This window comes from Pleurodeles waltl, chromosome 3_2, assembly GCF_031143425.1.
Source record: "Pleurodeles waltl isolate 20211129_DDA chromosome 3_2, aPleWal1.hap1.20221129, whole genome shotgun sequence".
NCBI classification, from domain to species: Eukaryota; Metazoa; Chordata; class Amphibia; order Caudata; family Salamandridae; genus Pleurodeles; species Pleurodeles waltl.
In genome coordinates this window covers 216,931,164-216,947,061 of record NC_090441.1, presented here as the reverse complement: position 1 = coordinate 216,947,061, position 15,898 = coordinate 216,931,164, and the positions used below count along the sequence as shown (strand labels likewise).

The 15,898-nt window shown below is 45.1% G+C and overlaps 1 protein-coding gene across 3 annotated transcripts in view; it reads right to left on the bottom strand.

Moving 5' to 3' along the window:
• The window catches only part of LOC138286726 (uncharacterized), a 232,705-nt gene that overhangs the window by 175,595 nt on the left and 41,212 nt on the right, over positions 1-15,898 (bottom strand). For all 3 annotated transcript variants that reach the window (XM_069227247.1, XM_069227248.1, XM_069227249.1), the window contains exons 3-4: positions 14,325-14,435; positions 1,768-1,878 (exon numbers count right to left, since the gene is read on the bottom strand). In XM_069227247.1, coding sequence (XP_069083348.1) covers positions 1,768-1,878; positions 14,325-14,435 — 222 coding nt within the window. The remainder of the gene's footprint in view (positions 1-1,767; positions 1,879-14,324; positions 14,436-15,898) is intronic.

The following is a 15,898-nucleotide window of genomic DNA, read 5'->3' as shown; positions in this document are numbered from 1 at the left end:
CGCGATTTGCGCAGACTCCTGGCTGCCCGAGCTGAACTTTGCTGGGCTGAGGAGGTCACAGCTCCTATGGGTGTGACCTCCTCGGCTCAGCAAAGGTGCCTTGAGGCCCTCCCCTGGGTGACGAGGAAAGCTCACCAATTGACACTCTCCCTGGGCGCTTCAGTTTAAGCCCTGAAGTGCCCAGGGCGAGTGTCAATCAGTGACACTTCGTCACAGAGTGGGGTGGGGTCAGCAGTCTCACTGACCCCATCCCACTCTGTGACGAGGCTGGGGCTGCTGCCCTCCCTCATTGGCAGCAGTCCCAACCCTCCTGGAGGCTGAAGCTAAGTGTGTGTGTGTGTGTGATCTTTTAAAATGAATGTTTGAATGGTATGAGTGTTGTTAATGGAAGAGAGAGAGAGAAAGAGAAAGAGAAAGAGAAAGAGAAAGAGAAAGAGAAAGAGAAAGAGAAAGAGAAAGAGAAAGAGAGACCCCCTCCCTCCTAAAGCTGCCGGCCGCCACTGGGCTCCATACAGAGGTTATAGAAGATAGGTACAAGACTGGAGCCCTGAGAATCCCCTTGATTGACCCGGGCAGGGGTTGAGAATGAATCCTTTAGTTTAATTTGTTGGCAGTGGTTATTCAGATATGAGGAGAGCCAGTTCAAGACTGTGTAATCAATCGCCAAGCGTGACTTCAGGATGTGCTTGACTGTGTTGACGGTTGATAAGATTCCCCTTTGTCAAGAATGGATAACTCGTCATCCATTATTGCACGAACGTCAGGTTTTGTACAGCACCTAGCTCTAAAACCTGACTAGAACTTATCTTGTAAGTCAAAGTCTACAAAGTGCTGACTGAGTTCACGTGCCATGAACTTTTGTAATGCTCTGGCCAGGATACGTAGGTTGGTCACTGGGCTGAAGTTGTTCAGCTCTTCCGAGTCTGCTCCATTTGTCCTGAAGAGCAGAGTAACCTGACCTGATTTTAGACGGATTGGAATTGCACCTTGTGACATGGAAAAGTATATTTTTGAAATCCAGAGAGGTGAAATATGAAGCACGGTCACTGATTAGGAGGGAATTGATCAAGTCCAATATGTGGGCAGTAGGCTTCGCACTAGAGATCATTTGGTGTGCTCAACTACACTAACCATCCAAAATTTGTTGCAGGTGGCAGTGATCTTTTTAGCTCAGTGGAAAAGGGAGGGGGGGGAGGGGACTCCACTGGCTTGTTCGTGTTCTCCAGATAATCATGCAGTGATGATAAAATTGGGAGAAGGTCCATAAAATCACTGGAGACTGGTCTATCCTCTTAATCTTACACTAGAGGACTAGTCAGGTACTATAGGGTTGAGTACAGGCTTTGCAGGGTGGGAAGGCAGACTGGAAGGCGAGTAGTGCAAAGAAGAGTTTAGCAGCACAACCGTCTGCACAATCACTGGGCCCTTCCGGGTTTGAGTCAGTAACAGAAGGAAGGCTCAGGTGCTCAGACAAGAGAGGGACCACTACATGTGAACATATATCATGTGTGCTAATGCACTTGCATAGACAACACTCTTAACAAAACTCAGGAAGGAAAAGTCTTAGTTGGTGCAGAATCTTGGAGGTGAAGGTCAAACCTACTGCAGTGGTGAATGATTGCTTATGTGCTCTGCTATCTCTTCTTTTGCAATGTCTACCCAGAGGCTTTGGTTGTGCAAAGTGATAAGTTGGTGGTAAACTGTGCTTCAGAGGATTGATTGTAAGTCAATGTCAGACTGAAACGTATATAATCACATTCTACTCACCCGCTGAAGAACTGACATTGTGCTCTGGCTCAGAGGCGCGACTGTCCACGGGGAAACTCTGTTGCTCTTCTTTTATCTGGCACAAGGCTGACTGCGTGCCAATCACCTCACCTGGGTTCAAAGGGACAGCTAGGCGTTACCTCCTCTTCAAGCCGGAGATGACTCTCATTCAAACATGCAACAGAACATTACGGAAGACTTCAACGACCCCCACAAGACCTGAAGCCGCCTCTCTGCGCCCACACAAAGGTCCTGCTGAGCCGCTTACACAACACAACATCCATCACCAATGAGGTAAGGATACAAACACAAGCTGGTTCACCTCACTGTCAAAGCACACAAGAGCAATTGCTGACTCGAAGAGTGCGGGGATACCATGTGTCCTCACAAAGGAACAAAGAACAATGACCAAGTGCATCAATGAAGCCCGGAACCAAACAAAAGAAATCTGCAGCATTTCCAAGAAATGGCCATCCAGAAGTGCTGAAAACACTCGCAACACTAGAGACTTGTATTTCTTCAAGTCCAAAATCTGAAATATTCATGACTCCATCTCAGATACATCTGCAATGTCCCCTTATCAATCTATTATTATCACGCCTTTCCAATATGCCCGCTCCTCCTTCAAACTCATGATGGAGGAAAACGTGACAATTTAGCAACAATAATCAATGCCCCAACCTGATCAAGCACTGGTCGATGTAGCTGCAATGGATGCAAAGTTAAATATTGCACCAAGGTGGAAAGCGCCCACACCGCCCTCATTGTCTTGCCCCCTATATATTTGGATCACTGTGAATTTTAATACCGATGGGAACAGTTCCATTATCCCCCTACTTGGACCTCATTTATTGGTTTATTGATTTTAGCTCCAACTTGTTGTTAAACATAATTAGCTACTTCATGTCTTGGCTATTCACTACGTGTCTTACATAACGTTTATCTGTGTATTAAAGTGACACAAACCTTTTGTATTGTATTCCAAGCTCACGGTATAATCCACAACACAATCGCCCACAGATTTTGCTAGAATTCGCGGGGCGCTTGAGGCGGTATCTTTGGATTTATAGCCGTGGCTAACCATGTCCAATCCTCAACATCCTTTGAGTCCAAGGGTATTTTCCTTTCTGTTCCTAATTCTGTACATATTACATTCTCTTCAGCCTTATTTCAGCGTTTCTCACTTTTATTTGCTGTATTATGACTGCAGGTTTATCCAGCTTTCTGTGAACAATGAATTTCTACAATGGCCATTTCTGAAAACCTAGTTTCCTGAACTCATCGGTTTCTGTTACTATCTCCACAACAATTTTAAGTGAGTAGAAAGTTACCTTGATCTTTAAAAATCTTGACTTTACCGCTCCCATCTTTCCAAAAATGTCCACTTTCTATATTGTTTATTACGTTGCCCTGTAGGAGAATGTAGTATAGCTAACTCTCTTGAGCAGTTTAAATACGTAGTATTTTCTCCTACAAAGAACTCCTCAAACAATAATACTTTTACTAGATTTGTTGGTTGCTTATTTCTGAGTCATTAATTTATTTTCTTCTAGAGCATTTGTCTCTTGAACATCCAGAACACCTCAACCCCTTACTCAATTTACGTTGCCTCCTTTTTCTATTTGGTTTTCTCATTAAGTTGTTTACCGCAACTTTTTCATGTTTACACACACTTTCAAATCATGTTCTTTCTATTTCAACTTCTTGTGTATTCTCCTTTAAATAAAAGGTTCTTACCAATGGATTTAGTAATATCTCACGGAATATCATCCTCTAGCATTTGTACGTGGAAATCTGATTTTACTTGGTGTCTTTGTAGTTATGTTTCTTCTTTTTCCTCATCCAATCCTTCTTTTATTTTATTTTTCAAGGTTGCTTTGGGGGGCATATTTCTCTTAAACACAGGAAAAAAGAGGCAGTTCACATATTTGCTCTATTGATGTCCCAATTTCTAGAGCAGCTTTCTCTATGCCATTTAGATTTAACTATCTTTTGTTTTTATCTTTGGATTCCATGACGAGCCTATTTTATAGTTTCACATTTGTGCATTATTTTCTTCAATAGTTTCTGCTCAACACTGTTAATATTGTTCTCACCCGTATCACTTTTACACTAATGGGTTTGAGTTCCTTGAACCTTTTCCTCTTTTTGTTTGTTCTTAACTAAAGTCTTCAGTATTATTGTCAGGAGATCCAATGATTTGTCAGAATCATGCAAACATCTTCATTCATTTTAACAGAGCTAAGCGAGACAGATATTAAAAACGACAATCAATCAATCAAAAAAATGTATAGAGCGCGCTACTCACCCGTGAGGGTCTCAAGGAAGGGGGGGGGTTACTGTTCGAACAGCCATGTCTTGAGGTTTTTTCTAAAGAGTAGGAAGACTTTGGTTTTGTGGAAGTTGGTGGAGAGGGAGTTCCAGGTTGTGGGGGCAAGGTAGGAGAAGGCCCTGCCTCTGTGGTGGTTCGATGGATGCGGGGGACTGTAGCTAGTGTGAAGTCGGCTGATCAGAGGTTGCGGGTGGGAGTGTGGAAGTTCACTCTTTCGTTGAGGTAGGTCGGGCCGGTGTTGTGGAGGGATGTGTGTGCGTGGGTGAGGATCTTGAAAGTGATTCTCTTGTCTATGGGGAGCCAGTGAAGAGATTTGAAGTGTGGTGAGATTAGTTTGTGGCGGGGGAGGCCAAGGACGAGCTGTGTTCTGGGTTCTCTGGAGTTTGCGTTTGAGTTTGAGTGTAGTGCCAGCGTAGAGGGCGTTACCGTACTCAAGTCTGCTGCTGATGAGTGCGTGGGTGACTGTCTTTCTGGTTTCTGGGGGAATCCATTTGAAGGATTTTTTTTAGAGTGTGGAGTGTGTGGAAGCAGGAGGAGGTTAGTGCATTGATTTGTTGTGTCATGGAGAGGGAGGGGTCCAGGATGAAGCAGAGGTTGTGTGCGTGGTTTGCGGGGGTGAGTGCGGGGCCTTGGGCGGTGGGCCACCAGGAGTCGTCCCATATGGTTTTGTTGGGGCCGCAGATGATGATCTCGGTTTTGTTGGAGTTAAGCTTGAGGTGGTTAGTTGTCATCCAGTTGGCGGTGTCGAGGAGAGCAGCGTGTAGGTTGGTTTTGGCGGTGGTGGAGTTGCGGGTGAGGATGTGTTGGATGTCATCTGCGTAGGAGAGGATGGTGATTCCGTGTGGTCAGAGGATGTTGGCTAGGGGGATCATGTAAATTTTGAAGAGTGTGGGGCTGAGGGAGGACCCTTGGGGGACTCCGCAGATAATCTTGGTAGCGGTGGAGTGGAAAGGTGGACTCTCTGGGTCCGGTCATTGAGGAAGGAGGTGAGACAGTCTAAGGCTTTGTAGGGAATTCCTATGTTGTGGAGGCGTGTGTGGAGTGTGTGGCGGCAGACAGTGCCAAAGGCTGCGGAGAGGTCTAGGAGGATGAGTGCGACGGTCTCGCCTTTGGTCCTGATGTTGTCAGCGCATGCGATGAGGGCGGTTTCCGTGCTGTGGTTCTTGCGCAACCCGGATTGTGAGGGGTCAAGAGTGTTGTTTTCTTCGAGGAAGTGGGATAGGCGGGCGTTGACTAGTTTCTCAGCAACCTTGGATCTAGATCTATTGCCCAGATACCCTTAGGGGTGATAGTGCTGCGCTTTACAAATGCTATGATTGATTGATTGATTGATTGATTACTGGGATTTCTTTCTCTACTAACAGTTTTCCCCAAGTCTCTTATTGTTGATACTATAAACAGATCCATTTCAATCAAACTAGCACCTTCCTTTGGAGAAAGCTGTGGACATTTTCCTTTTACAATACTTCTCAATTGTTGTATGTAAATAGGGCTGCACAAAATCTCCTTTACAATTTTTGCCATAGTCTAGTTGTAACGTTTCTAACACGGCAGCATAAAATGACTTGTTTCTTGACGGTTTTATCACTTATACCGGTCTGGTCCAACTCATATTACTTTAAATGACATTTTTCTATCCTCATATTTAAAAGGCAATTTTTTTGCGTAATTACAAAACATATTTAGTTTAACATCCACCTTATTTGTTTTGATCACTCTCTGTCCCCTGCGACAGTTTAATTTACTGTGCAGAGTTCAACTTTTATCCAACATTGATCCTTTGTTTGAATTAATTATAAATCCTAGGTGTTTTCATCACAGACACTCGTCTTCATAGCTAAGTTTGAACAGATAGTTGGTTTCTTGATTTTAGGGAAGAATTTCTTCTTTATCTCATTTGTCAGTGCCCTTTCCTTTTTCAGAGTACTTTCTATTACAATCAGTCTATTTAAATTTTAAAATCCTTTGATTTTTCAACGTGAATGTCTTTTTTACTCATCTCTTCCTTACACTTTTTTGCATCCTTGTTTTCATTTCTTTCTGGTGTCACAAGTAAACATTTTTCCAAATTACATTTCCATTTCTTTCCAGTGTCATAAGTGAGCATTTTCCTGGTTTCCACCACTCCTCTGTCGTTTTCCCTAGGAATTTTTACTATGTCCACATTTTTATCTACATTTAATCTTTGCAAATTTGATTTTAGCCTTCTTTTCTTTTGCATTATAGTAATTTTACACCATGTTTATTTATTGTCTGTTTCTTAAAAATGTAATCCCCTGATTATCTTGTGTTGCTTCCATTGTAACATACTTAACCCCCTACTCTGCTTTTTTTTCTTCTAGAAAGTCCCATAGAGTTTATTTTAAATACGTGTTCCCCGACTAAGTATTTAAGAAAAGCGCAACAGGTGTATTTCGAGTAATGGACAGTAAAGCCAATTTAGAATTACTAGTGGCCCACCAAGCACTCCACGTTTTGCACAAAAGCAATAGATATCAGTTATCAGTACTGGTATAAGTTAAAATTACATTTATAAAGGATAAGTTTCTAAAATATCAAATTTCTTGAAGCAATCCATAAACTGAAGTTACTGTCACTTACTCCTTAAGTACTCTGTACGTGCATATCCCTGCCATCTAGCGTTGGGCCCGGATGTGTGCAAGTTGTTTTGCTTTGAACAGTTCTTCTTGAGTCACATGGTACTGTGACTCCACCTCTTGGCTTGCGATGTACATGGTCTTTGGCCCCACTGTTAAACTGTTTTCCGCAAAGCAGGTAAGGATGGAGCTGGGGCAAAGCGACACAGGACAGAGAGACAGGAAGATAACTATGCAAAAAAGTTACAAGGAACAATAACTGCGACAGCTAGAAGCAGATAGGGAGGTGGGTGGGCGCATGTGAATCTATAGCACTACATACCATGAACAGATGCTTACAGGGTATGTAACAATTTCCGTTTGAAGCATGTGTAGCTGTAGATACACATGCTGTGCATAGACTGTAAAGTAGTCCTCCCCTAAGTAGTGGCTAGCATGTGGATGTTGGATAAGACTGAAAAAGGGTATGTAGTTGTTGGGAGCTAATTCATCTAGACAACAGTGTTTAGTTAAAGTATGTGGTGCAGACCAAGTATCTGCTTTACAAATGTCTGCTATGGGGATGTTCCTGAGGAAGGCCACAGAGACCCCTTCTTCCCTGGTAGAGTGGGTTCTAGGAGGAGCAGGCAAAACTCTTAATTTCTGCGTAACACATTTGGAAGCATTTAACTATCCATCAGGCTATGCCTGATTTGGATAAGGCCTCCCCTTATGCAGCTGAGATAAAGCAACAGTCGAGTTTTCAGAAAGAGCTTCATCCTATCCACATAGTACAATAAGGCTGTTTTGACGTCTAAGGTATGAATCGCCCTTCCTGCAACCGACTCAGTTTGTGGAAAAAAAACCTGCAAATTCCATAGACTGGTTAAGGTGGAAAGGAAAGACCACTTTAGGAAGAAATTTAAGGTTAGTGTAAGGACAACCATATCTCTATGAGCCTGAAGGAAAGGTTATGTTATGAAAATGGATACTTGATAAAGCGCAACAATTCAGCCCCAAAGGAATATCCCATCACTGTGACCAGCAGATAGATGAAAGAGCAGGTATTGAGGTGTTTTTTAAACCCAGAGAAACTGGAGCATGCACAGATAAAGAGGTAAAGTCTATTCCAATGGGAAGGGGAAAGACCGGAGAAAGCCCAGCCGGCAAATGTTGCCATTCGAATAAGCCGATGACATGGAAGAAGTTGATTTTTTTTTATCTTACATTTCTGTCAGGGTGGTGGTGGACGGGTCTGTCCTGTAGATATTTTGGGCCTCTGTCTGACAGATCTGTATGTCAGGCAGAGTAGTTTGAACAATGCTCTCTTTATAACAGGGAGCTAATGAAGGGCGTCAAGCTTGGGACTGACGGTGTCCGTGGAGGCAATTTATTGACCAGGCAGGCAGCGGTATGTTGTGTGCCGCAGATTAAAGTGATCTTGTCTCTCATAAACAGCTTTTCATCTTGGAGCATAACCAGGCTCCTGGCTGTTCTACTGGGCGAAGGGGCAGAGCCGAGCTCATCCGGCCACCAGTCATCCGTCCAATGCAGGTGAGCTTTGCCAAACAGGATAATCTCTGTTTTGGCCTCATTCAATTGAAAACAACTGAGGGACATCCAGGGGGCAATTTTTCTCATGCAGATGACAAATCGATGTTTGACATTCTCAATGTCCTGCCCAAACGAGATGACTAGTTCGGTGGTGTCTGCATGAGACAGTATTTCAAAACCATAGGACTTGACCAACTGGACAAGAGGGGCTACATAAATGTTGGAAATGGTAGGGATCTCGGAGGAACCCTGACGGACCCCCTTGTCCAGGGAATAGTTCTGGAATGATAAGTGCTGGAGACTGTTTGGACCTTATCTGTGAGGAAATCTTTGAATGAGTCAAGGGTGGCGTCCGGATGCCAATCTGGTAAAGATGCTGTATCGAGATGGAGTGTGAGATGGTATCAAACGCCGCCACCAAATCAAGCAAAACCAGCACAGCAGGATTTCCGGTGTCCAGGGATAACCTGATTGTATCCACTGCTGCTAACAGGGCAGTTTCAGTACTAAGGGAAGGTCTGAAGCCTGACTGAGAGGCTTCCAGCAAACTATGATTCTTTTAGTAGGTGGAGAGCTGTTTGTTGACGTAGGACTCCAGTCCTTTGCCCAGCAGGGGGAGGAGAGATATGGGGTGATAGCTGGTTCCTTGGGATCTGCATTTTTTTTATTTTTTAAATAGGTGTGACATATTCTCTTTAAAATAAGTGTGACAGGTTCTTCCAAGGTGTAGGAAGCTGGCCTGGTGTGTGGTGGGTACCTCTGGTACTTGCACCTTATACCAGGTCCAGGTATCCCCTCTTAGTGAAGTGTAGTCAGCGTCTAGAAGCCAGGCTCTCTAGGGGTAGCTGTGGATGAGCAGCCAAGGCTTATCTAGGATACATGCAAAGCTCAAGCAATACCACTGTAGTCACACAACACTTACACACATGAAAGAAAGTTGGACCAAAATAAAGTTACTTTATTTCAGGAACATATCCCCACAAAATACTAGACCGGTAACCAACCCTCAGGAGGTAAGTAATACATTAATTATATACACTAGTAATCAGAAACAGGCATAGAAAAGTTCAGGAAACAGTGCAAACAGGAATGACCAATAGTGAACCTAGGGGGAGCACAAACATACTAAAAAAATAGAAGGTACCCCCACCTAGGTAAGTAAAATGTGTAGAGGGGAGCTGGGAGTACTAGAGAACCACAGAAGTAAGTAACAGTATCCCCCACGACCAGGAATGCAGGAGTTAAACACTGGATTTCCCCCAAACCACCCAAAAGGAGGAAAAGATGAAAAAGACACCCAGAGAAGACTGCAAGAAAACCAGCGGTGGATTCCTGAAGAAAGAAGACCTGTGGAGAGAGGGGACCAAGTCCAAGAGTCACAGTGTAGTCCAGGAGGAGTAGGAGCTACTACCCACCCAGCTGTGGATCAAGGAGTTGCTCGTCGGTACTGAAGAACAGGTCAGCACTGCAGCCCTGGAGCCTGAGAAGAGATCCAGAGGGATGCAGAAGATGTCCCACACCGGAAGGAAGATTGTAGACGGGTGTCTTGCAGGATTTCACCAACAAGCCTTGGCAAAGGCAAACTCGCAGTTAGTGGAAAGGAGGTGCTACCGGAGACCAGCAAGGTGTAAGAGGGGGAATCACAGGGGATCTTCAGCGTTGCAGAGTCCACAGGAGCAGAGGCAGCACCCATAGGAGTCCCACAGGACGGGGACACAGGAGTCAGAGAAGAAGCCCACGTAGCACTACAAAAGAGGATACCACGCCAAAGGAGAACCACGCAGGAGGCTGTGCTTTGTAGGATGAAGTGCTGGTGGCTGGACCTACATGTCGCCTGAAGGTCCCTTGGAGGAGATTCAAACATGCCTTGGCAGATGCAAGAGACTGTGCATGGGGGTACTGTCCTGTGTGGGAAGGCAAAGGCTTACCTCCACCAAAGTTGGACAGCTGGCAGAGAGGACCAAGGGGACTACTCCGGACCACCACCTGTGATGCAGGATTAACACAGCTCAGCAGGAGGGATCCATGCAGCCGGTCGTCCCTTGTTGTAGGTGCCCGAGGTTGCAGGGGAGTAACTCCTTCACTCCAAGGGAGATTCCTTCTTCTTCTTGTGCAGGCTGAAGAGCTGCTGTCTTCTGAGGATGCACGGCGAGGGAAATGTTGCAAAGCTCGCAGGAGCCCTGGAAACAATGTTGCTAAAGTCATTTCTTCTTCGAAGCAGCTGGTCGGATCCTGGAAGTTCCAGTCGCAGCTCCGGACCAGAAGTCGATACAGAGGAGTCTTGCAAGCCGAATCTGAGGACCCACCCACGAGAGAAACCCTAAATAGCCCTGAAAGGGGGATTGGTCACCTAAACAAGTGAGCACCTATCAAAAGGTGACTCCGACGTCACCTGCCTGGCCTAGCTACTCAGATGCTCCCAGAGTTCCCTGCCAACTTGGGATATAAGATGGCAGAACCCAGGGACCCTCTGGAGGAGCTCTGGGCAACACCCCTGGGATGATGATGTACAGGGAAGCGGTCACTCCCCTTTCCAATGTCCAGTTTCGCACCAGAGCAGGGAGACTGGGGGTCCGTGAACCGGTGTGGGCTGGTTTATGCATGGAGGGCACGTGCCCTACAAGGCAAACCAGTTGCTTGGGGAGGATACCCCTCCCAAGCGAGTCACACCTATTTGCAAAGGGAGAGGGTATTACCTCCCTCTCCCAAAGGAAATCCTTTGTTCTGCCTTCCTGGGCTTGATCAGATCAAGCAGCAGGAGGACAGAAAGCTGTCTGCGTGGTGGCAGCAGCTGGGTTGCCTGGAAAACCCTTTAAGACCGGTGGTAGCAATTCCAGTTGGTCCTCTAAGGAGCCCCCACAGTGCATGGAATTTTACTTCCAATATCTGCAACAGTATTGGGAAATGATTCCGACATGTTTGATACCAAACATGCCCAGGTTCGGAGTTACCATTACGTAGCTGGACATAGGTATTGACCTATGTCCAGTACACGCATAAATTGGTGTCCCGCACTCACTCACAAAGTCCAGGAAAATGGACCTGGAGTTTGTGAGGACACCTCTGCTAGAGCAGAGGTGCCCTCACACACAGGTACTTGCACCCTGCCCTCTGGGCTGAGAGGGCCTACCATAAGTTTGACTTATAGTGGCCTGTAGTGAAAACAGATGCATGCACCCGTTTCATGCAGGCTGCAATGGCAGGCCTGCAGAACCCTCTGCATGGGCTCCCTATGGGTGGCAGAATAATTGCTGCAGCCCATAGGGTTCCCCTGGAACCCCAATGCCATGGGTACCGCTGTATCATATACTAGGGATTTGCATGGGGGGGGACCAGTATGTCAATTGTGGGAAGAAAAAGGTACAATTTAGAGGAGACAGCAAAACTACTGAGGTCATGGTTAACAGGAACCCAGTAGGCACAGTCAAACATACTGACAACAGGCAGAAAAATGGGGGTAACCATGCCAAGAAAGAGGGTACCTTCATACACAAGGTTAAGGCTTGGAGCTCATTAACTTGTCTCAATGATGTCATAGTCGCGAGGAAGGCTAATTTTCAATAAAGAAATTATAAGGAACACAACTGAAATGTCTTGTGACAACAAGGTTAACATTCCATACTGGGGCCAGAGGCACCCAGGGAGGAAGGACTCTCGAGTCCCTCCATAAAAGCTTTAATGACTGGAATCCTGAAGAGAGACATGTTGTCTGTCATGGAGGTAACCAGCCACAGCAGACAAGTGCAGCCAAAGAGAGGTGAAGGCTAGTCCACATGTTTTGAGATTTGGTAGATAACAAACATTGTTTTGAATGCTGGCTGCTAAGGGGTGAATGTGGTGTGAAAGGCAGGGACAAATCATTTCCATTTGGCAGTGTAACAGACACTAGCAGTGGGCCTATGTGCCTCTTTAAGAATGTTCATGCACTTGAGAAGTAAACTGAGGTACCCAAATTCTAAGACCTCAGGGGTCAGAGAGCAAGGTTGAGACTCCTGGAGTCGGAGTGCCTAATTTCTCCATTTTTCTGTGTGAGAAGGTCCAGCCTGTTGGGCAGAAGCAGAAAGCTCAATGAGAGTGTTGAGCCAGGGTAAGCTAGGATGAGGGTGGTAGAGTATTGTAGCTGCCTTCAACCTACAAACGGAATGAGGGGGCAAGGTGGAAAAGCATAGCCAAATATCCCTGACCAGTTCATCCATAGTGAACTGCCTTTGTACTGCATGTATGGGAGTCGAGGCTAAATTTGGGCATTTTGCGTTTTCTGAGGTGGTGAAGATGTCCACATCTGGGGACACCCAGCGCTGTAAGTACCAGAGGAGGACTCCCAAGTGGAGTTCCCACTTGTGGACTTCTTGTTGCATCCTGCTGAGAAGTTCGACAAAGCGTTTGTCCACTCCTGGGAGATATTGCACCAGCAGGTGGATCCTGTGGTGAAGAACCCAGAACCAGATGGACGGAGGGAGCAAAGAAAGCTGAGGAGGGAAAGTGCCTCCCTGTTTCTGCATGTACATGGCTGTCATGTTGTCTGTCCGCCTGGGGACTATCTTCTCCACTATGTGGGGAAGAAAGGCCTTGAGGGTTAGATGGACAACTAACAACTCTAGTTAGTTGATGTGGAGATCCCTGCGACTGGCTTTGACTGATCCACGACAGCCAGGTTTTGTAGATGCACTCCCCACCCCACGAGAGATGCATGTAATGGTGATTTTCAGAACCGGGTCAAGAAAAGGCCGCCCCTGCAATAAGTTGTTGTTGTACTCTGCTCTCACCATAGATGTAGACACAAATACATACATGACAATAATAACTAAGATGAAACTGGCCCTGGTTGAAGAATTTCTGTCAATATGTCTCTTGATCCAGTATGCTGCCCACGGATATTCTAAAGATTTGGAATCCACAGTTAGAAGTGTCCATCAGAAAACTATTTATTTAAACAAACGTGCTAGAATCTATAGATACAAAGTTGTTGTTACCCAAAGCGCAATGTAATTTCTTTCCATTCTTTTCCATCTTTTTGATGTCACCAAGTTTCACTCCTATTAGCCAACATGTGTTTCGTGTTAATCAAAGCTACGACTCATCAGTCATCCACAATCAGTTATTTAGCACTTTATGGTACAAACATTCTGTTTCGCAATACTAATTTGCATTGAAAGGATGGAAAACAGCTGCATTTTGGGGCCACTCTGAAAAGGTTATAGCTTGGTTCTGTATGAGGAGTGGGCTCAGTTTGTTCCTATACTCCCAGAGACCTGCATCAATGTTAACTCCATCTGAAGGCCCACTGAGAGAAAAGGTTAGGCATTTCTCATCACAGCTGTCAGTTCTCCGTGTTCTAGGCAGACAGTCCTTCAAGTATCTGCCCCGGTATGCCTTGTGCATGGTACACAGAACATTGAGACTCATTTTGAGTCGGTTAGGCTGCTAGGTTTAGCATATACCTCCCTGGGCGGGCAAGTGAAGAGGGGGCCTTTGAAAGAAGTACATAACACTGCCCACCCCATTTAGAGTCTAAAGCGGGAGGTTTAATTTTTTTTCAGTCCTGCAGAAAAAATAAAATAATGATTCTTCCCCCGCCCCCCCCCCCCCCCCCCACACACACACACACACACACACACACACACACACAATTTTACTATGGTGTGGAGATGGGGTGACATTAGCTTTATTTTTCCAAGACAAACTTCTGCTTTACAAATTTTGTAAAAGTTTGAAGGCCACTCACCATATTAGACCGAGCAGTCCCTTAACGGTGGGTCCTGCCAGTGCAAAGATGTCCATGGACCAGCACACATCTCTCAATTTGGCGGGTGAAGTAAAGGCAGGGCGGCAGGAGTAAAGTCCTCCACCACCCGCCTGCTTTTACTCTTTCCTCTAAACCATAAATAAGGCCCCTTGGGTGTTACTCTGGCGGTTATTAGGCGGCAGCGGCACGTGTTGCAGCCTGGATTTGTGTGGTAGGGATGCTGCAGGGTCAGACACATTCTGGCTTCCTAAACCTAACTGGGTTTCTCTGGGAGCCGTCTAGAAGCGACATTACAGTAACAGAACCTCCTCCTTATCCCCTAAGTTTCAGGTATGCACAATCTACTCACCCAGCACCGCACTGATGGCTTTGTCTCTCTTGGAGCCCTGATGGTCCACAAAGAGTTGATATCCCTCCTCTTTAACACGGCACGAGACAGCCTGCATGCTGAAAACATTCCCTGCATTGAAAGAAACGTTAATGTATTACTCTTAACGCTGGTCTCAAATCACAGAAAGTGAGACTCTCCTACCTTATTAACAAACATTCGCACCGATAGTTATAATATACTTATAGAAAACAATCATTTATTCAATATATCCAACATTCAACATGTTACCTAACTTCTAGGCCCAATTTCCTAAAAATAAGTACTACACCAGACATACAACACAAAACTGGTAATACTACACAGAACAAACAACATAAAACTAATAATCAACAAATAATAAAAGGACACACAAACACAAGCCAACAATAATCCTCTAATAATAAATGTCACATATATATGTATAAATATTTTTCCTCAATGGTGGCCGTTCCACATATATTGCCAACACAGAATTGTCTGAATTTTGGCCTAGCCACTCTCCGTGAGTCCTTCAATGTTCATCCAGGTTCACATACTTCCCTTGCTTCTTGTTGACTTTCTATAATTTTGCTTATTCCTTGCCAACTCTGTGGTTTTCTTTGTTTCTTGTTGACTTTCTGTAATTATCTATAGCAGGTAGTTTTTTGACCTTCAAGTTTTTGTTGTTTGCCTTCTATATGACATGATGGAAATTCAGTACTACCTCGCCATTCAGTGCTGGCGCGCGTTTCGGTGGACGCAGATGTGGATTGAGATCGTTTGCATGCCAACCACTAGATCTTCAAGTCTCCAATGTGGATAACTTATTAGGCTCGATTTAGACTTCTGAGTTCAGTAATTTACTACATCAGAATCAACTACCCCTTCACCCTGATGAACTAACTCCGAAGTTACCGATGCCCACCAGCCCAGGAGACAGCGCTTAACATTGGCAAGAAGAGTTGTCACAGCACTTCCTGTCGATGTGTTCAAATTTGGATTAACTGCTCTATTAAAATTATGTTACCGTCTGTCAAAATTTTTGTTAATTTTTTTGTATTTTCAAAAACAAAGTCACAAAGCAGGATTTTGTTTTTGATAACGCAAAAAATAATGACCCACACCATCGGCGTTGCCTCCCGTCATGTGAGGGTCATGTAAATGATTTTACTGCTCTTCACCGCCATGTTTTTCAGTAGAGTAGAATTGGCCATTTGACTGCCCACTCTATACCAGGTGGTTTGTGGAAAGGCCAAACCACTAACAGCTCTTACTCCATCCACAAGACTCAATCAGCCATTAATTATTAAACACAAGTGGCATTATTTCCACCCAAGCAGGTCTCCATTCACACCCATCAAAGCCGCCATATCCTTTGGCCTTTCAGCTACTCTGTTGGTGGTGGCTGGTCCACTTACTACCATGGACTCCCTTTCATCCTCCTCTCAAAACATCAAGGCGGCTCTTACAATAAAGAATTGAAGAATGAAGTCTGCAACCGTGGCATGACAAGCACTAAATGCTTCAAGGTGAGCAGTGACACCCAAAGCAGCCTGGAACAGTAGACACACGCG